We start from the raw sequence: 25,234 nt of genomic DNA, 5'->3' as shown, positions 1-25,234 counted from the left end.
GCTAAACGTGCGGCGGGTCCCGCACTCGGAGACATCTGGGCTCCGCCCGCCTCCGCCCCGCCTCCGCCCCGCCCCTTGCCGTCGGGTTGTCCAATCCCACACCATTCATGTAAATGAAGCACCTAGGGAGAACCTATGCGAGAGCGGCAGAGGCGTGGTCTTCGCCCACCTCCCGGGCAACGTTCTGATTCATTGTTAAAATAGAGAGGCGGTGACCCTTGGCACCCCACCCCAGCACCCACTGTGTGTGGAAACCCGAGCCGAGGTTAGTACCGCGAGCGGAAAGGTGGGAAGGGAGGGGAGGCTAGTGAGGAAAGGTAGAGGAGTGAGGGACACGGGGAGGGACTGTCTGACTAGCTGGATGGAGAGAGGTCCAGGGATCCATTCTCCGGGTGGGGCATGCATGTCCGCTGAAGGTTTCTCATTGTATCCACACCTAAAGTGCATTTTAGAGAAGGGTTCTTAATTGGTTGGGGGTGGGAGGAGGAAGCAGGATCGGTGAAGGGCACGTGCAGTTGAGCACCCCACACTCGCCGGCAGGGAAATAAGCAGCGTTCTCGTCTGAGGCTCCTTTATGTGGCGGGATCAGGAAGGAACCGCCCAGACTGGGCAAGACCGATGCGTCCCCCGCCACCCCCCACCACTGGGAGCAGGGAAGGACAAGGAGAGAGAACGGCCCTGGGTGGATTAGAGACCCCGGGGCTACCGAAGGGCCAGTGGGTGCTCACTAGCCCCCTCAGTGCCCGTCTACTTCCCCAGGTCTGATGGTCAAGGAGCCGGAAATCTTCTCCCTGGTTGTCCCAGGGGAGGATGCGAAATCCCCCAGGTCTCCGTTGAGATTGGCAACTAAGGCCAGATCCCCTGGGACACTTTGGAGGAAACTTGACAGGTATGAGCTGCTGACCTGGGGGCATGGTAAGGTGCATGTGTGCTTGGGGATATGGATTACTCTCACTCCACCCCTCTTGATGGGGTTGAGAAGAGCATCTTCAAGTCACACTGTTCTAGTGTGGCTCCCCTGGCCAGCCCAGGACATGGGGTTGGAACCCTCAGTGGAGCCCAAAGGGGAAAGCCCGACGCTCCTCACAACACCAGGGTTTCTCTTTGGCTGAGCTCTGCCCGACTTGCTGTGTGACCTTATGTTGTTCAATTTCATCCATGATTTTGTCCTCAACTCTGAAAATACCGGGCTGGCCACTTGCCTCTCTTCCCAGGGTTTCCCAGGGGATCTGTGTGAGTGGACAGTGTGATCCAGTGTCCCTCATGCCCACCTCTGAGAGTGCGGGGAGACACACAGCCTGGGTTTGAATCCAGTTCAGCCACTGGGACTTGAAGTGAGTTATGGAATCTCTGTGAGACTTAGCTGCCTCATCTGAAATTGGCATTCATTTTATCTACAACGCATGTTAACTGTAAGGCAAGGGCACTGAAACTTTGGGGTGCATTGGAATCACCTGGGAGACTTGTATAAAATGCATTGTATAAATGCCCGTGTAAGTGCCTTATCTCCAGAGATTCTGAATGGGTGGATCAGGGAAGGAATTGGGAATATGCATTTTATAAGCAGCTCAGCTGAGTCTAATGCAGGGTCCTCAAAATACACTTCGAGCAACACTGCAGTAATGAGTAGAAATCACATGTCAAATGCTTGGCAGAGTGCCTGGTGCTTAGGAGGTGCTTAATGAGTGTTTGTTGAGTGAATAAACGAACAGATGAAAGAATTGATGGATAACCTCATTTCCTTGGTCCTTGGCTGTCTGGGATTAAACCGGGGTTGGAGTTCAGGTCAGCTGGTCTTTGTCTCCCCCTGCCATTCTTCCCAGGCCCCACCATCGGACTGAAGGAGCTGCCTTGGCCTGACTTGACTGATATGGAGGGGGTGGCTGGAAATGCCTCCTGCGAACACTTTGAAGCTGATGTGCTGGCCCAGAGCTGCTGTCAGGACTGCTGCTACCCTGAGGAGGCCCACAGCGCAAGGCACCAGGTGGGTAGGCTTCCCAGAGTGGTTGGGGTGCTTTGGGACAAAGGAGTCTGTGATGTGAGCGCTTGGCCAGGCCACTAACTTGCAGCTGAACCCAGACACTGACCTTCCTTGTGGTCAGAACCTCAGTTTTCCCAATTTGTGCAGTGAGGCGGTGGAACCATGGTAGTGTTTCCCAAGTGCCAGTCATTCTCCTCCTGCTTTTATCGTTTTTTGCTAAGCCTCATATAACCTATTTCTTGCTGTGCATGTATATTAAGTCGCTTCAGTCGTGTCTAACTCTTTGCAACTCTGTGGGCTGTAGCTCTCCAGGCTCCTCTGTCCGTGGGGATCTTCCAGGCAAGAATACTGGAGTGGGTTGCCATGCTCTCCTCTAGGGGATCTTCCTGACCCAGGAATCGAGTCTGCATCTTTTATGTCTCCTGCGTTGGCAGGCGTGTTCTTTACCACTAACGCTACCTGGGAAGCCCATTACTTGCTGTATTATTCTTTAAATCCGTACCCTTTTTTAAACTTATACTAAAACAAAAGTTTACATCACCACGACAAATAGAAAACTAGGATCATGTCCTTCATATTAGAAGGTTAAAAGGAAAGAAAGGAAAAGGAAAAAGAAAGTCAGAAATGTCATTAAATTCTAACCAGGAAATATTGTCATAGGTTAAAGGCTCTGAGCTTGGGACTTCCCCAGCAGTCCTGTGGTTAAGACTCTGTGCTTCCACTGCAGAGAGTGCTGGTTTGATCTCTGGTCAGGGAACTAAGATCCCACATGCCAAGTAGGGTGACCAAAAATTGTTTTTAAAAAGGGATTCTGAGCCTGGGTCCTGCTGTCTGTCTGTTAAAAAGGGAGATTGGTAAGTGTTAGGCATTATAGATACCCCATAACCACTGGGGACTTTCTCCTTGAAGGTACTGGAGGAGTGAAAGGGGATGGATGGATGTGATGGATGAAGTTTTAGGCTCAGCCTTGGTCTGTGTAAACCTGGGGCTATGAGAAGCATAGGACCGTAACTCTTCAAGAGTGCTTGCCACTGACCTCCTAACGACTCTGCCATTCCCAGTGCCCCTCTTGAGCCTGGTGGCCATCTCCATGCAAGCGTTAGGCTCTGAGAAGTGGTCATTATAAGGGAGTTGCTATTCAGCTTTGGAGCCAGGCAGACCAGAGTTCCAGGCCTAGTTTGCCATTCACCTGCGGTGTGACCATGAGTCACTAGCCTCTCTGGTTTCACTCTCCTGATGGGTGAAGTGGGGCAACAAATCCTCACCCTCAGGGCATCCGGCCCTGGGTAGCCCAAGTCACATGTGGCTAATTCAGTACACACTAGTTTCCTTTCTTCCATCTTCCCAACCAGAAAAATAAACCTGGGAGATTCTTTTCCACCTGTCCTGATACTGCCAAAAATAGCTCCCCAGCCCTCACCCCCAAGTTCAGGAAGCAGATGCTTGAAAGCCCTGTGAGTCCATCTCCCCTGCAGATGACCTTCTCCCAGTGGGTGGGGGGATGGCAAACTTGGAACAGGATAAGGAACCTGGGTTCAGACATGTCTGAGTGCTAGTCTCAGTCCCACCCCTTCCCAGATGAGACCTTGGGCCACCTCGTGTGTTCACATGTATTGAAGAGGTGCTTTTTTCCTTCTTTTTCTTTTTTAATTTTATGGATGTACCACATGGCATGAGGGATCTTAGTTCCCTGACCAGGAATCAAACCCTTGCCTCCTGCAATGAAAGCAAGGAGTCTTAACCACTGTACTGCCAGGGAAGTCCTGAAGAGGTGCTTAAAATGTGTCAGGCATTATGCTAGATTTGGGGAAACAGTGCTAAATAGAACAGACAGAGTTTCTAGTTCATGAGGTTTGGTGTCAAGCAAGAGAAATGGAGGCAAAGTAATCAGGCAAATAGTTGATGACGGTTGCGTGAGGGTAAATGGTAGGGCACTGGGGAATGGTACTCCAAGTAAATGATATTTTAGCTGCCTGGTGAGGACTATGAGGGCATGGCCAGGGAAGCTGGGGGAAGGGGAGGGAAACAGTATGTGCAAAGGCCCTGAGGCAGAAAGTAGGAGGCAGACTTGAGAAGGGAGAGAAGCCAAGGATAGAGAATGGGGTGGGGAAGTAGGTCTCACCAGCCTTGTGGGGACATTAGACGTTTCCCTGAGAGGCATGGGGAACCACTAAGGATTTTAAACATCGGAGTGATGTGATCAGATTTGCATTTTCAAAAGTCACTCTGACTGCAGGACAGTGAATGGACAGCAGAGAGTGTGAGTGAACCAGGTGACCAAAGCAGAAAAGGTGCAATTACTCATATCAGAGATGACAGGATGTAGGCAAATGGACATATTTCAAAACTAACTGAATAGGAGAATGGAAAGGATTTGGTCACTGAGTAAGGTGAGGGGCCAGAACATGACTGACTGCTAAGTTATTTCCTGAGGCAGGGTTCCTGGGATAAGAGGTTTGTTTGGAGTTGTTTGGGGTGGTGAGTGCGAGGTGCCTGGGGGACACAGTGAGGATGAGGGGGGTTTACTTACTATAACAAGCTCAGGAGCCAGACTCAGTGGAAGATAGAGGCTTTCAAGTCATCAGGATCTAGCACTGATGAAAGCCCTGCTCACAGATGAACAGGTTCAAACATGTGGAGTCACAAAATCTGTGTGTTAAAAAAGCACCCCCCGGCATGGATGGAGCTGTGCATTTCCCAGCTGGATCCTTAATTACACTGCAGAGCAAACTCATCCCTGAGGGGCCTGATAAATGTATCACTTGGGGTTAGAGCCAGTTCTGACGTCTTCACCTATGTTAGAAAATGCAGGGACTCCCCTGAAAGTCTAGTGGTTAAGACACCGAGCTTCCAAGGCAGGAGGCATGGGGTCTGAGCCCTGGTGGGAAACTAAAGATCCCATATGCCATGGGGCATGGCCAAAAATAGATACATTAAAATAAAATAGAGATTTTTTTTTTAAAAGGAAATGCAGAAATGGCCCCTGGTGCCAGAGCATCCCTTTCCCAGAAGCTTACTTCAGCTCCCCTAGGCTCCTAGGCTCTGGATGCATCTCTGCTCTGCTTCAGCTGAGTCTCCCAGGTTGAGAGGTGTGGGAGGTCTTATCCCTGGAAATCACACAGTCTTGACCAGGTTATGGCCAGGTTCTGGATGGAGGGGTGAGGGGCTAAGTGGGAGGGTCTTACTGTATGTCAGACTCCACACATTCCTTTTCAATGCATCTATTCTTGTGTATTTAACATATCATTGATTTAACACTAGTAAAATTCCATTGAATGTTTTTACATTGTTTATGATATTTAATATGTACAGACCAGGCAGTGTTATAAGCCTTTTTTTTTTTTTTTTGTTATAAGCCTTTTACACAGATTAACTGATTTAATTCTCATAACACCCCTAGGAGGTGGGTCCATTAATTACCTCCACTTTATAGATGAGCAAACCAGGCTCAGAGAGGAAAGTCACTAGGCCGAGGTCACTCAGCTGGGAAGTGGAGGCGCCGGAATTGGGCCTGCTGGCTGTCTGAGGCCAGAGCCCGTGATGACCCGCCAGACAGGAAATCAGAGCTGGGGACTAGCTGCTGGGCCTACTCGTGCTGGTGAAGGGTAGTGATGGGGCTGGAGGTAAAAGGGAGCAGGCATCATGACAAACTGGGGGTCCTGGTGACCCCAGGTGGGCTGGGACCCCTTGAAGGTTCCTTGAGAGCCGCTCCCTCTTCATTAACGTGGCAAGGTCCCCAGGGCAGCCAAGGCGCCAGGCTGGGCTGCAGTTCTGACACCTCCCGCCACTGGGTGCTGATGAGAATCTGGCTCCGGGGCAGGGGGTAAAACTGAAGCCAGCTGGACGTTCTCTGGCTCAGCTTGGCTCGGCAGACACTCCAGCCCACTCCTTGGCACTGCCCAGGTCCCCGAGGGGTGGCCACCCTGGAACCCGGAGACTCTGTGCCCACCCTGGGGCTGCGGCCAGGCTGTGGCCTCCGCCCTGGTTCTGGGCTCCAGGGTCCCCAGGGAGCCCGTGCCCAGGCCCCCCGCCCGGCCCGATCTCAGGTGAGCCTCGAGGATCAGGTTCCTGCGGTTTCATGTCCTGCATTGTTCTTGGCTGGGCCCCGGCTTATGAAACAGTAATGAGGGGCCCCTGCTCCCGCAGCCGGGCCCTCTAAGGTTTCCGCTGCCTCGGCCGCCGCTGCCACGGCCCAGAGTCGGGGCCTGGGAGGGCGGCAGCGCGGGGGCCTGAGCCGGAGCCCCCCGGGGACGAAGGTGCTGACAGCCGACAGCCGCCACTCCCGGAGCCCGCTGCCCAGGTAACCTGAGAGGAGGCGGGGTGCAGAGTGCCGCGGCCGCTGTCCCCCCTACCGAGGGAGGGCCCTGCCACCCCAGGAGATGGGGAAAAATGAGGGGGGGGGCCGTCCCAGAGGTGAGCAGCCGTTCCCCCCGGGTGAGCCCAGCACCTGCCTTCGCAGGTGTGGCCCTGCTCAAGGCTGGAGGCAGCGAGGAGCTGGCAGTCGGCTCAGGGGCCCCGCCCCCACTCCTGGGACCTTGACCTTCCAGCCCTGGAGCCCCAGACTCTCCTTTTGGAGGGCGTATCTTTCTTTTTCTCCAAGGTCTCCTTTCTATCTCTTCCTCCCTTAGACATTTTCCTACATTCTCCCTGCCAACTTGATCCTCCCCCTCCCCCGCAGTCCTCATCCATGTCTCTTGGTGACAGAAGACCCTTTGGGATCCTTTTGTGCGCTTCACATCCTCAGGCATACACTCACACATGTGTACCAACACACACAGGCTTGCTTGTGTACACAAATTGAGTGGGTATGTTGATGCATGTATTTATAAACACATATAAACAAACGTATATGCACTCTGCAAACAGACGCACCAACGTACCCACCGGCCACGCACACATACATGCACATGCGAATCCTTGCACACACCGCAGGAATTTACACGAACACATACCTATACACGTGTGCGCATGCACACACCCTGTACCTCTGCCAGTCCCCAGCTTGGGTCCCCAGGGGCGCTTCCAGTCTGATGGACAGCTCTCCTTGAGAAGCGGAGATCCCCGAGGAGCTGTCTGGAGACTTCCACACCGCCTGGTGGGGGGAGGGGCTGCTCAGGGGGAGGGGAGCCCCCACATGGGCCGTGAGCTGCCTCCTCTCCAACTCCGTCTTAGGAGCCTGGAAGGCCTGCGAGCGCTGAGGTGCCCTACTGCGACCTGCCCCGCTGCCGGCCTGCCCCTGAGGACCCGCTCAGCACCCTGACCTCCAGCTGCCAGTCTGTGGTGGGTCCGGGCCGTGGGCCAGAGCCTGAGAGGTGGGTAGGACCCTGGGGCCTGAGGAGGGTTTCCTGGGGTAGGATGCCCTCACCCATCCCACCCCACGCCCCTTCCTGATGGCAGCCTCTGCCTGTGATGGCTGCTGGTGTGGGTCACATGGTCTGTCCACTTGGCCTGGGCACAGGAGCAGTGGGCATGTTCCATGGGCCCTTACTTGGGGGATGGAGCAGCCGTGTACCCACCCTGCATGGGCATGGCCCAGGGTCTGCTCACATTTCCTGGTTCCCTTTGCTTTAAAAGATTAAACAGTCTCGCACCCAGGGGCACTTGTTATCACGCACCTACCTGACCATTCACTGCTCCGGGCCTTCTCCACTCTGGGGCCTCAGTTGGACTGAAGTCCCTCTTTGGGGCCATGGTACCTTGGAGGGCATGGCTGAGAGTCTAGAAACCTGAGGTCTAGCTTTAGTTCCCTCCCCGATGGGCTGTGGGAACTTAAAAGCAAGTTTTGGCCTCTTTTTATACCTCAGTTTCCCTGTTTTTGTTTTTTTTTTAAAGAGTTATTGAATCACATCAGCATTGTTTTGGGACTGTGTGTTCCTCTTGGGTAGGCATTATTTAAAAACAAAACAGCTCTGAATTCAAACGTTTCAGAAAGTCTGGGATAAACAAATTTGAATATCTTTTTTTTGCAGGGCTTAGAGATTTTAGTTTGCTAGCATGCGTTGTGCTTTTGGGTGGGGAAGGTAGGAGAAATATGTAATATATCTCAAACTTAGTTGATCACAGGCCTCTTTTAAGGGTCGTCACCCTTTTCTATCTCACAGGCTGATCTGTGGGTCACTCACTGGGGATAAAGCCAGCTCTAACCTACTGGCTTCTTTAAAGCAAGGCTTTCTTTACAGCCCCCTCCCTGGCATCCTGACTGGTGGCCCTGTCACTGCCCCTGGTGCCCTGCTACCTCTCAAAACCCCGCATTAGCCCAGCACTAATCTGCCTTCTTAGTCTTACCGAGCTTGGGGTTCTCTCTTCTGCTCCAGGGACATGGTTGGGGCTGGGGCCACAGCCCTGAGTCACAGTGCTTTTCTGCCTTTTCCTAGCTCTGTGACCTTGTCTGGTCCCTTGACTTCTGTGAGCCTCAGTTTCTTCATCTGTAAAATGGGAATCATTGCACTCACTTAAAAGGGAGACTTTTGGAGCTAAACGAGATAGGCCCTGTGAAGGGCGGAGCACAGATAGCTGTTGGTGTTAGCTCCCTCCTCTGCCCAAACATGGGCTGTGTGTGTACCTGAGTGGTGGTGGGGTGTTACTCCTTAATTCCTATTACTTTGAGGGAAAAAGTCATGAGTCTGTCTCCTCTCCCAGGGGCCCACCAGCAGGGCTTCTGGCAGAGGGCTTCACAGCTGCCTCCAGGAGCCGGGAACCTGAGGCAGCTCCCTACCTGGAGGGCCTGGCCTCCTCCCCGTGTGGCAGCTTCAACGAGAGCCCTGACTCTGGCCCCAGCGCCAGCCCTGACTGCGAAGCCCCTGATGATACCAGCGACTCATCATTGGTGGTGAGATGGGGGCGGGAGGCCAGGGCAAGAGCAGGTGTCAGCCCCGGGCCAGCCCTGGCATCCCGCCCAAACCTCCAGACAGGGCTGAGCGTCTCACACCTGGGAAGGGAGCCCAGGTCCTCTGCAGACTTAGCCAGCATATTGGGCTGCCCATGGAGGGGCGGGGACTCTGCAGGGCCAGTCCAGGGGGGCTGAAGGTCTGGCTATGACAAGATGGAAGCAGGCATTTCTGCTCCCGGTGAATCACCAAAGGGCTCTGGCTGCCAAAATTTCTCAGTTCACAGAGGCTGGGATGTTGGGTGTGGTGCCCAGAGCAAGAGTGAGACTGGTCCAAGGCTCTGCCCTGGTCACATACTGCTCAGCCCCATAACCAGCCCTGGCATAGATCTCCGAGGATCAGAGGAAAGGGAGCAGGCTGGGGGGCCTGGCAAGGGCGGGGGGTCGGGGTGAGATTTAGTCTGGCAAAGAGGAGACTCAGAGGAACTTCCTGGGACATTCAACCCTCAAAGGTCTGTCCTGGGCCACAAGAGGCAAACTATCCATGAGAACCTAAGGGAAAGTGATAAGATTCAGAATAAAACATCCCAGCCCGTGGGCAGTGTCTTGGGAAGTCTTACCACCCCACTCTGAGGTAGAGACTTGCATGGCCCTGACTTGGGGCAGGAAATCTGGGTCTCAGAGAAGAGAATCATATTACTTGAGGCCATACATCTGAGAAGCAGTGGGGCTAGATTTTGAACACACCTACTTCTCTGGGGACTCTGGAATGTCTCTGGGGTGGGGCCCCTATACCAAGGCCCTCCTATCACATGGAGTCCAACTGCCCTGGGTACGAGTCTCCTCCCATATAAACCATTTCCCAGCTGTGTGACTTTGGGCAAAGTCTTAGCGCCAGTGGACGTACATGCTGCACAGGGTCGGTTGAAGATCCCAGCGCAGTCCTGATTATGCAGCAGGTGCTCTTTCAGTGTCAGTTTCTTTCCCTTCCATCTACCCATCTCACGCAGGGAGTGCTGGCCCTGGGCTCTCTCTTTTTGCTCTCCAAACAGACTTTCTCCTCCCCTTCTCTGGCAGGACTGGGACACTGTTGAGAGACGGGAGGAGGCCCCCAGTGGGGACAACTTCACCGTGATGATCCCACGGAAGTCGCAGGAGGTGCCAAGGGCTGACAGTGCCCGCAAGGCTCCTCCTCTCCTCACCCAGTCCCCTGTGGGAGGGGGAGACACTACAGGCCAGAAAAAGGAGGGTAAGTACCTTCTGCCAGGCCAGCTTGGTCCCTGTGACCACAGGTGTGGTGATGTCCTGGGAACTGGGAGCCAGATGGCCAGGTTTCTGGTCACATGGGCCCCTGGTTACATCTTATTTTGACAGCTTGGATGAATAACAGTAACAGTTCCCATATACTTATGGAGCAGACATAATGTGCCCTGCAACTTGCTTTAAATACATCATCTCACAACTGGTGAGTCAGGATCTTCAGGTTGCAAGTGACAGAAACTGACTGAGTGAAAGTCTAGGGGAATGACTTCAGGTTTGGCTGGATCCAGGTGTTCAGACAGCATCAGAAATCTGGTCTCTGCTCTGCTTACTTTTTTGGCTTCATTCTCAGCCAGATCCTTCCCTGATGATGACATGCTGAGCAGCAGCAGTGGCAGGCTGTAGCCTACCTAATTTTCAACTCCCACAGTAAAAGGGTACAATCTTCCCTATAGATGTAACTGCGGTCCCAGGAAGGGTTCTCCCTGGGACCCAGCATGGTTCTTGTGCCCAAACTGGTGACCAGGGATGGGATCAGCCCCCTGTGCAAACCTCTGAGAGTCTGGGAGAGGAGATGGCCCAGGGGAAATTAAGGTGATGTTTCCAGAGAAAAACAAAAGACGCTGGTCAGGCCAAGTCCACTGATGCTTGTGACACTGGTCAGCATCTTGCTGGTATGTGAACCCAGGATGCTTGGCCCTCCATCACTACTGCACTGTGTTGCCTCTGGGCCTGTGTCTTCAGCATCCTTCAGAGGATTTGGAGATGTGAGATGGGGCATCCATGTCCTAACCCCACGGGGCAGTCTGGGCTTCCCATGGCCTCTGTAGCATTCAGACATCAAACACATGAGCACTAACTGTGTGTAAGACCTTATGCTAGACACCTTAGGTGTTCAGGGGGAGATAGACATGGTCCCTGTCCCAGAAAGTGCATCATTCAGTAATGCAAACAGACAGGAGATGACGAACAGAAACCTAGGACACAGGAAGAGCAGAAACAGCTGCGGGGACGGAGGCAGGGCAGAAAGAGCTTCATTCCAGCCCGGGAAGGACTCAGAGGAATGCCTTCTGAACACGGTGCTCTAGTTGAGGAAACTGCTGAGTACAGGCTAGGAGTGTGATGAGGAAGTACCCTGGTATGTACAGCTTCAGCAAAGAGTGGGGTGTATAGTTGGGCCAAACCATGAGGGGCCTCGAGTCGAGCCAAGGGGTTTGGACTTTCTTCTTCTCTCTCTCTCTTTTTTAAAGTGTCTCTATGTCCTTCTTTATTTTTTCTTTCTTTTTTATTTATCTGACTGTGTCGGGTCTTAGTTGCAGCACCTGGGTGCTTCGTCGTGTTGTCATGCAGGATCTTTCATTGTGGTGCATGGACTCTCTAGTTGTGGCAAGCAGCTTCAGGAGTTGCAGCATGCAAGCTTAGTTACTCCAAAGCATGTGGGGTATCAGTTGCCTGAGCAGGGATCGATCCCACATCTCCTGCATTGCAAGGCAGATTCTTAACCATTGGATCACCAGAAAAATCCCTGGACTTTCTCCTTTAAGTAGTAGGGAGCCACGGAAGGTTTTTGAGAAGGGGAGTGATGTCATTGGTTCTGAGCCTTAAAAGAGTTTCACTAGGGCAAGGATGCAAAGGATGCAGGGTGAGGCTGCTGGATGAGAAACCAGTTAAAGAGACTATCGCAGCCACCATAGTAATAACTGGTTCAGGCACAAATCACTGGCTGATGCTAAATTCCTGCATGGAGGGTTGTCAGGGAACAGGATATTCACATGGCATCAAAGTGTCACCCCTTAGATTACACATTGATTACAGAGGGAAAAGGCGCCCTTAGGATGAGGAGATCTGGCAGACACAGCTTAACCAAGTGGTCGGTCAGCATCCTAGCATGGGGCAAACTGGCTGGGTGCCCCCGCGTGGTGCACAGGGGAGGACACAGCATCTTTTCCCAATTTGTCTGCTTAAACAAAAATCCATCACCTGTCTCTAATCCCAACAGAACATCAGACAAACCCAAACTGAGGGATATTCTGCAAAGTAACTGACAGGACTCTTCATGAAAGTCCAAAAAGGACTGGGGAGCTGTTCTTGAATAAAAGAGGCTACAGAGTCAGGGAAGCAAAATGCCTGGATCCAGAATAGGAAAATAAAGAGCTAGGAGAGACATTACTGGGATAGCGGGGCAGTTTGAATGTGGACTGTGTGTATTGTATCCATGCTTTACTTCCTGAGTGTGATAACAGAAGCAGATCGTCCTCACTCTTAGGAGGTACACGTGGAGGGGTTCCTTGGTGGCTCAGACAGTAAAGAATCTGCCTGCAATGCAGGAGACCCAGGTTTGATCCCTGGGTTGGGAAGATTCCCTGGAGAAGGGAATGGCTACCCACTCCAGTATTCTTGCCTGGAGAATTCCATGGACAGAGGAGCGTGGTAGGCTAAAGTCCATGAGGTCGCAAAGAGTTGGATGTGACTGAGTGACTAACACTTTTCATGGACGGCTTAGGGGTGAATTGTCATGAGGTCTGTTTTTAAAAATTATTTACTTATTTGGCTATGTGGGTCTTGCAGCACAGAGGATCTTCAGTCTTCACTGCAGCACGCAGGATCCTTCAGTTACAGCATATGGGACCTAGTTCCCTGATCAGGGATCGAACCCGGTCCCCTGCACTGGGAGCTCAGAGTCTTAGCCACTGGACCACCACAGAAGTCCCTCCTTACGTTTTATGTCCAATCAGCAGCAGTTCTGGTCAGCACCTCCAAAACACACCCAAAAATATGTCTCCTTTTTGCCGTCTCTGCCACGGCTCCCTGATCAAACTAGGGGTTATTGCCGGAGCCTCCTTCAGTCTCCGGTTTTGCCAGGCCCCTTCAGTCCATTCTCCCTCCAGCAGCTGAGCCATCTTTTAAAAACATTCATCAGATCTTGTTAGCACCCCACCCCCACTGCCCTGCCCTCTCAGCCCCTGGGGAGAGGGCGTTGTGGGAAGAAGTGCCTCCCCAGTGTGAACGGCCTGATCGTGGTGGAATTTTGTACTAGACATCTGCTTTCTTGCTCTTAAACACAGGGTAGTGGGGTGGGGGGGGAACCCTCACTATGTGACCGGCTTGATCAAAGGCAGTCACCTCTGCCACCCGGTGGCACGCTCCCAAATTGCAGCAGGAGGCCACCACCTGGGAGGAATCAGCCAGGTGCGAGATGCTGGGAACACTTTGACATACCCCTAGGGCTCCTCCCAGTTTGCAAACACTGGATGGAGCAGGCTGTGCTGAGCCTGGCTGGCTGAGGGACAGAACACAGATGCCCTGAGCATCTGCAAAGTCTGCCCCGTGTGCTCATAAAGGGGCTGCAGGAGTGAAGTCAGATCCTGGTTGGGCCAGGCTCAAAGGATGCGCTGATCAGGGGAAAGGGAAGGAAATGGGGCTGGGGTGCTGAACCAGCTGTGAGCCTCTGGGAGTGGCGGGAAATGCTATCTCAGCCAGCACCCAGGCTCCCGGGGCGGGAAGACTCCAGGACGAGGCAGAGCTCAGAGCTGGAAGGTGGTGGTGCAACATTACTGCTCACTTATGGTGTGCTAGGCACAGGAGACACAGCTGTGAGTGAGAAGGCGAGGCCCCTGCCCACAGGGACCTCAGAGGCCAGCGGGGGCGGGCAGAGCCTTGCTGGCCATGGGAAATGCCTGGGTTTTATTCCAAGTGCAGTTGGGAGCACCAAAAGTGGTTTGTGTGCTTGTTTTTAAATCTTTTAGAATAGTTGCAAAGATCGTATAGAGAGTTTCAATTATACCCTTCACTCGGGTTCTTCCAATGTTGACATCTTACATAATTATAGCCCAATTATCAAAATTAAGAAATTAACACTGGTAACAATACTGTTAACTAAACTACAGACTGTCTTTGTAGTTTTTAATGTTTATGTGTTTGACTGTTCTGGGTCTTAGTTGCCGCATGCGGAATCTTTTAGTTGAGGCTTGTGAACGCTTAGCTACAGCACGTGGGATTTAGTTCCCTGACCAAGGATCGAACCTGGGCCCTCTGCATTGGGAGTGTGGAGTCTTAGCCACTGGACCGCCAGGGAATTCCCACTACAGACTTTCTTTAAATTCACCTTTTCCCCCACAAATCTCTCTTTTCTGTTGCAGGACCCAATCCAGAATCCCACATTGCATTTAATCATCATGTCTTGTGAACTTTCTCCCATCTGAGATAGCTCTCAGTTTCCTTGTAAGCTGGGGTGGTCTAGCTAGGTTTGCTTTTCAAAAGGATCTCCCTGGGTAGATGATGACCTTGTGCCCGGAGTGTACATGTTGGAGGGCTATTGTAACCATCCAGGTGAGACAGGAGGGCGGCTGAGAGCGGGGAGGTGGGAAGAGGTAGATGAGAGGAGCTGGCAGATTTGGAGTGTCATGGGACATCAGTTCATCAGGCAACAACAGGCAAAAAAATTTTCTCCTTGGGGGCAGTGCTATGCCTGCTTCCGGGATCCTAGTTACCCAACCAAGGGTGGAACCCGGGCCCTGGCAGTGAAAATGCCGAGTCCCAACCACAGGGCCACCAGGGAATTCCCAATGATGAAAACTTTAAGTGCTGCTCTGTGCGTGGTTCCAGTCCCCTGAAGGGTACTAGAGACTCAGGGTTCAGTGATACCAGCTCAGAGAGCTTGGAGGAGGCGGAAGTTTCAAAGTAGGAGAAGAGGGATTCCTTTTTTGTTTTTTGGCCAAGCCATGCGGCTTGTGGGATCTCGGTTCCCCCACCAGAGACTGAACCCTGGGCCAAGGCAGTAAATCCCAGCCACTGGGCCACCAGGGAACTTCCCAGAAAAGAGGGACTCTGAAGCATGGCCTTTAATGAAGGCAGTCATGGCCCCGTCAAGATAGACCACAATAGCCTTTACTTCTCTTCTGAAGCACCAACCCAGGGACGTACGTGCACGGGGCTGGTGGCTACCACATGCTTGGGACCAAGGGACTGAGAAGGGCGGAGCGTGACACCACCATCATGCTGCCCCTTCGTGGGGATGGGGGTCGTGAGGGTATCCCTCACTGAATAGGGAAGTTACGCGAATCCCTTAGATCAAGGCTTCTTCAACTGTGGCGTGCGTGCAGATGGCCTGGGAATCTTATTAAAACGTGGATTCTAATGCAGTGTGCCCAGTGGGGGTGTGGGTGTGCTGAGAGCCTACATTTCTAACAACCCCCCCAGGTGAGGCCATTGCTGCCGGTTCATAAAAGGAAATTTCTAGAGCTATCACACAGGAGTCTCACTGGAAGGGAGGGAGGGAGTTCTGGGAATCCAATTGCAGGAAGTAGAACAGAAATGGAAAGTTGCAGGTAGCTGCTATGAGATCCAGCTCTTCCTCTCTGGGCTCACAGAGGCGGTTTTCAAAACTGCTGTTGAAGAGTGCTTCTTTTCTGAAGGTCACTATGTGACCTTTGACTCTACCACCCACCCCACTTTGACCGAGTCTGCCTGGTTTTCAATTTCAAACTCCTGACTTCAGCCTGAGGGAGTACCTAAGCCCTCCTGCAGTCTGCTTGCTCCTAGGGACAGAGGTGTGTGAGGACCTCCAAGGAGATGGTATGGGGTCTGCCCCAGTCATCCGTCCCAGGGGACCAGGAAAGGTAGGCTGTGGGAGCCGCCTGCACCTCTCCACTTGCCTTGAAGCTGCCTCCTCTCTCTAGGCTCCGGAGGTGGGAACCGAAGCACCGGACAGCACTGGGCCAAGCTCCGGGGAGAAAGCGGGTACTTCTCCTTGGAGCGGTCCGGGTCCGTGCCGACCCCGGCCTCCCCCGCGACACCACAGAGCGGTCCTCAAAGTGCCACCTCCCAGGCTTCCTCTGTCCATCGCTCTGCCCCAAGAAACGCTGTCCAGGCTGCTTCCCCACAACGCGGGACCTCCCGAGCCTCCTCTCCCCCCCGAATCACCCAACGGGACAATGCTGGAACCTCATCTACTCAACAGGATGCCCCCAAGACCTCTTCCACACAGCGGAACACCCCCAGAGCAACTTCTCCTTCAAGAGTTGCCCCACGAGACAGCCCCAGAACCTCGTCCACCCAACAGGATGCCCCCAAGACCTCTTCCACACAGCGGGACACCCCCAGAGCAACCTCCCCCTCTAGAGCTGCCCCACGAGACAACCTCAGAACCTCGTCCGCCCAACAGGATGCCTCCAAGACTTCTTCCACACAGCGGGACACCCCCAGAGCAACCTCTCCTTCAAGAGTTGTCCCACGAGACAGCCCCAGAACCTCATCCACCCAACAGGATGCCCCCAAGACCTCTTCCACACAGCGGGACGCCCCCAGAACAACCTCCCCCTCAAGAGCTGCCCCACAAGACAACCTCAGAACCTCGTCCGCCCAACAGGATGCCTCCAAGACCTCTTCCACACAGCGGAACATCCCCAGAGCAACCTCCCCCTCAAGAGCTGCCCCACGAGACAACCTCAGAACCTCGTCTGCCCAACAGGACGCCTCCAAGACTTCTTCCACACAGCGGGACACCCCCAGAGCAACCTCTCCTTCAAGAGTTGTCCCACGAGACAGCCCCAGAACCTCATCCACCCAACGAAATAATCCTCGGGTTTCCTCTCCCCCCAGAGCCCCCCAACAAGACACCTCCAGAGCCTCTTACACCCAAGAGGACAACCCTCAAGCTCCTGTTCCGACTTGTACTCCCCAGCGGGGTAACCCCAGACCTTGTGTTCCACAGAACACACCTAGAAGCTCTTCTGCCCAAAGGGACAACCCTAAAACCTCTTGTACCCAACGGGACAATCCCAAATCCTCTTCCTCACGGCGGGAAAACCCCGGAAGCACCTGTCAGGGCTGCACCCAACAAGACAATCCCAGAGCATCCTCTCCCCATCGCTCCTCTCAGTGGAACAATCCCCGGAACACCTCTCCCCACCGTACTAACAAAGACATCCCATGGGCCTCCTTTCCCCTCCGGCCAACGCAGAGCGATGGCCCCCGAACCTCCTCCCCATCTCGCTCCAAGCAAAGTGAGGTTCCCTGGGCATCCATTGCCCTCCGGCCAACCCAGAGCGACCGGCCTCGGACCTCATCTCCTGCTAGACCAGCTCAGCGGGACTCACACCAGTCCTCTGGACCCACCCAGCACAACTCACCATTCCGGGCCACTGCCACCTCCCATAACCCAGGCCACCACGGTGCCTCCAGGACATCCTCGCCTCTGCACCCCACTCCCCATGGTGCACCCCAGACCTTTTCTGAGCCCCCCCAGCCTCCGTGTGCTGTATGCATTGGGCACCGGGACGCCCCTAGGGCCTCCTCGCCTCCTCGCTATTTACAGCATGACCCTTTCCCCTTCTTCCCAGACCTCCATGCATCTGAGAGTGAATCGCCCCACCATGATCCCCCCTATATGCCCCCAGCTGTATGCATTGGACACCGGGATGCCCCCCGGGCTTCCTCACCTCCCCGCCACACCCAGTTTGACCCCTTCCCCTTCCTCCCGGACACATTGGATGCTGAGAACCAGTACCCCCAGCATGACCCTCCTCAGTTCCCCCCACCTGTGTGCATCGGGTACCGCGATGCACCCCGGGCCTCCTCCCCGCCCCGCCACGCCCCCGAGCCCTCCCTCTTGTTCCCGGATCTCCCCAGAGCCAGCACAGAGAGCCTGGTCCCCTCCATGGACTCTTTGCATGAGCCTCCTGCCATCCCCACACCAGTATGCATTGGGCACCGCGATGCACCCTCCTTCTCGTCCCCTCCACGCCAGCCCCCCGAGCCCTCCCTCTTCTTCCAGGACCCCCCTGGGACGAGTATGGAGAGCCTGGCCCCCTCCACCGACTCTCTGCGTGGCTCCCCAGTGCTGCCCCCTCAGGTGTGCATCGGGCACCGGGATGCCCCTCGCGCCTCCTCCCCACCCCGCCACCCGCCCAGTGACCTAGCACTCCTGGCACCCTCACCTCCTCCGGGCAGCTCGGGGGGCTCCTGGGGCTCGGCACCCCCAGGGGAGATCAGGCACAACTTGGAGAGGGAGGAGTACACCGTGCTGGCCGATCTGCCCCCCGCCAGGAGGCTGGCGCAGAGGGAGCCCGGGCCCCAGGGCAGCAACAGGGGCCGTACCCGCAGCCCTGGCCGCGCAGAGGTGGAGCGCCTCTTCGGGCAAGAGCGCAGGTGAGCCCAGGGCGGGGGCCAGGTGGGCTGGGGAGGAGGCTTGGCAACAGGTCAGGTGGAAAGTCCACAGGCCTAGGTTCCAGATGAGGATAGGGTTTAGACCCTCCACCTGCCGCTTACTGGCTGTGTGACCTTGGGCAAGTCACTCTACCTCTCTGTTTCCACATGTTAAGAGTTGTTTTTGACAATTAAATGATAATGCGCATAGTCTAGTAGTTAAGAGCAAAGACGAAGGTCAGGCAGGCTGGGTTCAAATCCTGGGTCAAAGCCATTCCCCAACCTATGTGATGCGGCAAAGTGATTTAACCTACTTGAGCCTCAGTTTCCTCATCTGTAAAATTGGGACTTTAATACATTAATTTAAATGAGGTTAAACTCTTCGTTGGAGAGTCACAGGTTTATTTATTTATTTTTCCTACCTTATGTGAAGGGAGAAGAAAAGAGTCCATGTTTTTTTTTTCTCCCTTGGCAAACAAAACTCATGGGTCCCACACATTTCAGAAAACAGAGATGTCAATTTAAAAGTATGGCCAGGGGACTTCCCTGGTGGTCCAGCGGCCAAGACTCTGTGCTCCCAATGCAAGGGGCCTGGGTTCGATCCCTGGTCAGGGAACTAGATTCCACATGCTGCAACTGAGTTCACATGCCACAACCAAGACTTGGCACAGCCACATAAATAAATAAAAATAAATTTATTGAAAAAAAATATAGCCAGAGCCATATATCTTAATTAAGAGAACCCACAGGATGGCAGACTTTTTGGAAATTCAATGTACCTTTTCTGGGACACGGTGACAGCACCTGAAGTCCAAGCATCACACGAATCTCCTTGGTCATCAGCTCCATTCACCTGGGTGTTTAAGACCCAGCAGAGCATCTGCTTTTCCACAACCTCAGGGAGGAGAAACATTTCCTCCAGATCCGGCTGAGATTTTCATCAGCAGTTCCAGCCTCATAGTCTTTAAGGGTCAAGGCTGGAATTAATTAGTTAGGGACCCAACCCCAGTTAGGGTCAAGAGAACCAAAAACATGTAGGTCTGAAAGTCTCAAAACTTTTGGTGTAGAAGTCAATAGATTACAGCGTATTTACCGAGACCAAGTTGTACAACCGTCAGCACAACCTAATTTTAGAACATTTCTATCACTGTAAGGAGCCGGTAATGTTTTGCAGCCACAATTCCTCTCTTTGTTGTCCCTTAGACAACATTTTCTCTTAGATTTGAATCTGCATGAAAAATCTAATCTCTTCTTCAGATTTCCTTTACCAAAAAGTTTTATCCATTTACTACCCAGGTGACAACCTTTGTGGGCTCCAGCATCAGTGTAAAATACACTTTTTGTTAGTTTTTTTTTTTTCTAGAGAAGTTTTAAGGGTCACAACACAATTGAGCGGAAAGAGCAGAGATTTCCTGTGTAGACCCTGTTCCCGCAGGTGCAGAGCTGCCTCTGCTATCTGCATCCCCCGCCAGGGTGGTCCACTTGTTACATCCATAGGCTTACACTGACACATTATCTCCCAGAGTCCATAGTCCACAGCAGGGTTTACTCTGGCGATGCACATTCTGAGTTCAGACAAATGTTTAATAATATGTGTCTACCAGCAGCGTATCACAGAGTAGTCTCACTGCCCTGCAAACCCCCTTTGTCTTTGACCTTTTAATATGACTCTTTAAAAAAAAAAAGATTATTTACTTATTTTTAATCATTTGGCCATGCCTTATGGCATATGGGATCTTAGTTCCCCCACCAGGGATCAAACCCAGTCCCCTGCATTGGAAGGGTAGAGTCTTAACCTCTGGACCACCAGGGAAGTTCCATAACTCTTTCTGGTCTAATATCAGTTAGCATACGTTTGACTTTATCTGGTAACTCAGCAGGGTCTTTAAACCAAAATTGAATTTTCTTTTTTTTTTTTCCTACTGTGATAACTTTTAGAGAGATAAAAGATTTGTTGCAGAAGTCTGGACTATGTTTATAGTTTGATTAACCATTTAATTGTTTTTACACAGATTCTTCATTTTGTTTTGCTCCCTTTGAAGTAGATTATCTTTTTAAAAACTTTATTGAGGTGTGATTGATATATAAAAGTTGTATATATAACATATATGTTTTGCTAAAGTAGATTATTTACCTTTTAACCAAGGTTTTACAACTCTACTGAGTAATTAACATCTTCCCTCTTGTATGGTATTTTTTCCAAGTAGGAAACCATTTGTCCTCTGAAGATAAAATTTGAAAACCTATTTAAGTATCTGTAAGGGACAGGCTGAAATTCATGAACGGGTGGCTATAAAGCAATACATTTCTTTTCTCCCATTTATTCGTTCAACATATTTATCCAGCATCTCTAAGCATCTTTCTCTAAGCATCATTCTCACTGAGCCTGGAAATTTTTCCTTAAAGGGCTATCACATTAAAGCATTAGGAATTTTGGCTTGACATCTTCATTTTCTACCCTCTTAATGCCTTTGGAATCTTTTTTTTTTAAAATTGAAGTATAGTTGCTTTACAATATGGAATCTCTTGTCTTAGAATCATAAGGATTTCCTAGTCTCTTAAATTCAAAACAGAGCCTTCACAGAATTTGCTAGACTTGTTGTCCTTTAATATACTCTGCAAGTGGAAGAGCCCATCCAAGCTTTCAAAGGAAACGCATTTCCTCTGTTGCCCTTGGTGCGGCCACACCAACCCTGAGGAACAGGTGGCCCAGGGAGACACTGTTGCTTCTGCATCAGAAAGGCTGGGTCTCGGCCGAAGGCTCAGAATCTTCTTGACCCTTCACTCCTCTCTCCATCCCACATGGGGGGAACGTCTCAGAAGGAATACTCACTTAACACGCTGAAGTTTATGTGGAAAATGCCCTCACTCAGGAGAGAACACACATTTGCCTCGCCAGCCGCACAGGATCTTTTCTGCCATTCTCCCCACCTAGTCAGCGTTGGGGTTTTTACTTCACAGAGGCTCCTGGTGCTAAGAGAAACTCATTCTATGGTTCAGACCTCACAGAGCAAGGAACCTCTCTCACTTCAAATTGGATTAAAAAAATCAAACCTGATTAGGCAGCCTTCAAGCTCAGAAACACTCCAGAGTAGGGAACTTCAGTTCCCTGTGAGTCACATGCTAAGAAGTGCTACAACAGCAAATTAGTTTATGGATCTGATTCTAATGACATTGACAAAAGCCATAACGCAAGAACAAAGCCCAAGCCCATAATTCTTTTATTCTCCAAAGCTCTATAGAGTTTCAGCCTAGTCTCCAAACTAGAGGCAGACTTCAGAGCACAGGTCCTTGCTCAGACCTGAGCAGAGATTCCTCTTCCTGTTTTGATGGCTTGGTCAAGGTCAGCACCTGTCATCTTTCCCAGGCTCCTCCTGGTGTGGTTTAGCCACCAGAGACACTGTTTCATTTGTCAGTTTAAATGAAGTCTGACTCTCAAACCCTCTTGCAATAAATATCCTAAATGTCCGGTGGAGTGGTTAGGTCTTATATATGGGAGGGGAGAGATGTGCCCAGATTCTGTTCAGTGTTCCTACACTTCAACAGAGATGTCACGTTAAATATTAATAGCCATGGCTACCAACTATTAAGCCAGACAACTAGCTGAAACTAGGGACTTAGGGGTGTTATCTTTGTTGGGTGTGGCGACAATGCCTAAAATCTGGGTGTCTTAGAAATGACATTTGCATGAATGGTTTTATGTTGGCCTTTCTGGAGTTGTGGAGAAGAGGGGATATTTCATTCTTCTGATCTTGCTAAGAGCACTTTTACTGACAGCTAGGATGGCTGCAAACCTGTTAGTAGTAGGGGTAAACAGGTGGGCCTCAGAAGTCCAAAATTTACCATATGGGCAGGAAGAGGGCAAAAAGAATGGGACATGGCTGCATATGACATTATGCATCTCTGATTACCACCGCATGGCTTGCAGCAGATGAGGTGAGATAGCACAAGTGCCTGGAACCCAGGAAATGCTCCATAAGTGTTTGCCATAAGCTCATGTGTGCACAGTGCCTGTACACAGTAGGTGCTGAATAAATCTTCATTCCCACAAGGACCAGCTGAGACTGTCTGTGGGTGAGCTGTGGGCCACTCATGGGGTTGTGGCCAGAAAGGAAGCACTCAGCGAGACAGGAAGTGGTCAAGGCCAGGGTGGCGCCCCCTACTTTTGCTCACCCCTTTTCTCACTTCATCTTCACAACAGCCCCATGAGGCAGGTAGAATAGGGCGGTGTCAACTACTATCCCCATTTTGCAGAAGGGGAAACTGAGGCCCTGAGAGGCTTCTCCCTCACTCCGGGCCCTTCGTCTAGCTTGCAGTGGGTCCCTGAATCTGCCACTGGGGGGGGGAACAGAGGAGCTGGGGGACCGGGAATGGGACAGACCCAAGGGCCCTCAGAGGGGCGGCTGCATTTGCTCATAGGAAGTCCGAGGCACCGGGGGCCTTCCAGGCCCGGGACGAGGGGCGGTCGCAGCGGCCCAGCCAAGGTCAGAGCCAACTTCTCCGAAGACAGTCCAGCCCTGCCCTCAGCAGGGAGGTGAGCACGGCCAGCCTGCTGGGGGGCCCCTCTACCCCCAAGGGGTGGGCCATTGCTTCTCCCCCTCCCCCAGATGCTGGGTGGGGGTTCTGGGAGGGAGGTTCTTTATGAAAGGGTCAAAGTCCCAATCATGGGTGTCCGGCTCCTCTCTCTCCCAAAGAGTCGGCAAAAATGAGGCAGACCCCAGTTCATCCATCTTGAAGATGGCTGTTCCACACTGCCCTCTTCCTTCATTAGGCATCTACCAAGTTGGGAAGTTTTCAGGGAAACCTCCCATGGGTCAGTTCAGCTCTACAGGCTATCTCTTTCAGGGTGGGGATTTGTGTGTTTAAAGTAGCTCTTAGACGGCAAGGCCCACCCAGGGGATGGGGTGTTGGTGGTGGAGATTCTGGCCCCTGAGAGCCCAGGTTGGAATCAGTATCTTGGGCAGGGGGGTTGCGGGGGAAATTGGAAAGTGAGCAGCTCTTTGTGGAACTGAGGAAGGTGGGTGAGAGGGAAGGGCTGACACCCCCAGGAAGGGAATTCAGGGGTCCTGGGTACTCTCTGACCTGCTTTAATCCAGACTGCTCTGAGGAGAGAGTTGCCTGCTGCAACTCCCCTGAGGCCCGGCTAGGACCCGCAGCTGCCTGTCCTCCTAGACAGACCCCACCCAGCCAGGGGCCTGGAGCCTCACCCACCCCCTCACCTCATCCTCAGGTAACCAAGCCCCCCACGAAGCAGGCGGAACCAGCCCGACGTAGCTGCACAGAAGCCCCTCATCCCAGGAGCCCGGAGAGGCGGTCTGAGGGGGACCGGTGGCTCCAGGGGTCCTCGCCGCCCCCGAGAACGTCAGCCAGAACTCCTGAGAGGGAACAGCGGACACAGAGACCTCTGGAACGTGGCCAGGCGGGCCCAAGACAGCCCCTGGGAGGGTGGCGGAGTCAGGAGGAGCCACCAGGATCCCGGACCCCGCACAGACGCCTGGAGAGAGGCTGGTGCAGCCAGGAGGAGGGCCCAGGCCTGGGAGGCTGGCAAGGACCTGGGGAGTCCAGCCGGGGAGCTGCCAGAGCCCCAGAGGGAATGTGGAGGGGCCCTCCCAGGGAGTCTGAGGAGAGCTGGAGCCTGCTGGGTGGCCTCTCTGGCCACAGGTGGCAGTCAGAGACCTTGGAGGAGCCCCGGCACAGGTCAGCTCAGAGGGGCTGGGGCAGCCTTCAGGAGCTGTCCAGTCCTCGCCAGCCTGTGAGCCCCCCAGAGAACTCCAGGGCAGGCCCAAGGGAGTTCTCGAAATCCCAGAGGCCTGAGACATCACCAGACGTGGGCAGGGGCGCTGAGGGAGCCTGCCCACACTTGCACGGCCCCGAGAGGCGACCTGAGCTTGACTGGAGGGACCTGGTGAGCCTTCTCGGGGTACCCAGGGAGGGGACATGGACCCGCTCGGAGCAGGTCACCTGCTCACCTCCCGTGAGCTCCCCGACACTCACCTCCCGTCTTCCGAGACTGGACTGGGAGGGCCTCCTGGAGCTACTGCAGGCCCAGTTGCTCCAAAAGGACCCAGCAAGACACTGGGTTGGCCCTGGCCAGGCTTTCCCAGGCACCAAGGGTACCCTGGAGCTGGAGCAAGACCGACAAAGCCAGCCTGAAGGAGGGGCAGGGGCTGCCCTAGTCAATGGATACGACCCCGGGCAGTGGCCCCAGAGCTCCGCCCAGCCGTCCAGCCCCGCCAGCATCTCCACCCAGTGGCCAAAGACCAAAGTGTCAAGCGGACCAGAATCCTCAGCTACGACTGGTCTGGAGGAGGGCCATTTGGGGAGCAGGAGCCCTGCAGAGGGCCCCAGCTCGCCACAGCGGGAGGTAAGTCAGTCTCATTTCCAAGGGACAGCTGGAAAGTCAGCCCCACCCGACACAAGTCTCCCAAAAGGCCACCCCTCAGCTCTTGCATACCGTTTCCCTCCTGACCAAAACCTGTCCCTACCACCAAACTGCAATGATAATACCCAGCCCTTTCTTTGAGCATTTACTACATGCTAAATCTTGATCTGAATGTTTTATGGTATTTTCCTCATTTATTCTCCACGACAATCTGATGAGAAAGGCAATATTTACAGATAGGGAGTCTGAGACACAGAGGTTAAGCCACTCACCCAAGATCACACAGCTAGTAAGGGCTAGGGTAGGGGTGGCCCTCTGGTCTGCTCTGTGCAGATCACCCTGAGGCCTCCCACGAGATGCACTGACCAGGGCCTTCTCCCCTTCTGGCCCTATAATACTTGGTTTGTGTTGCTTTCTGGTGGCCTCTACCTGGCCCTGTCTGGGACTGCAGCCAATGTGGTCACGTCCCCTCCCCATGGCAGTATTCCAAGTTCCTTAAAGTCCAGGACGGCTTCACTTACCCCTCTCTGGCCCCTGCAGCGCCTCTCAGGCACAGGGAAGGAGTTGTATAAATGCTTATTGGTCTGAGCTCACTGCTGAGACAGCTGCTTCAATGGGGGCCTGTATGGAAAGCAGGTCC

General features: G+C 53.0%; 1 protein-coding gene across 1 annotated transcript in view; it reads left to right on the top strand.

The window, feature by feature from the left end:
• The first annotated feature begins 187 nt into the window (after positions 1-187).
• The window catches only part of LOC122423473 (TRIO and F-actin binding protein), a 59,163-nt gene continuing 34,116 nt past the window's right edge, over positions 188-25,234 (top strand). Inside the window, 9 exon segments of the mRNA XM_043440572.1 lie at positions 188-265; positions 760-889; positions 1,824-1,984; positions 7,154-7,293; positions 8,621-8,810; positions 9,885-10,056; positions 15,746-18,215; positions 22,632-22,746; positions 23,443-24,576. Of these exon segments, the coding sequence (XP_043296507.1) occupies positions 1,871-1,984; positions 7,154-7,293; positions 8,621-8,810; positions 9,885-10,056; positions 15,746-18,215; positions 22,632-22,746; positions 23,443-24,576 (4,335 nt within the window). The 5' untranslated portion in view covers positions 188-265; positions 760-889; positions 1,824-1,870.

This window comes from Cervus canadensis, chromosome 21 (genome assembly GCF_019320065.1).
Source record: "Cervus canadensis isolate Bull #8, Minnesota chromosome 21, ASM1932006v1, whole genome shotgun sequence".
Lineage (NCBI taxonomy): Eukaryota > Metazoa > Chordata > Mammalia > Artiodactyla > Cervidae > Cervus > Cervus canadensis.
This window is presented reverse-complemented; position numbering and strand designations above follow the sequence as displayed.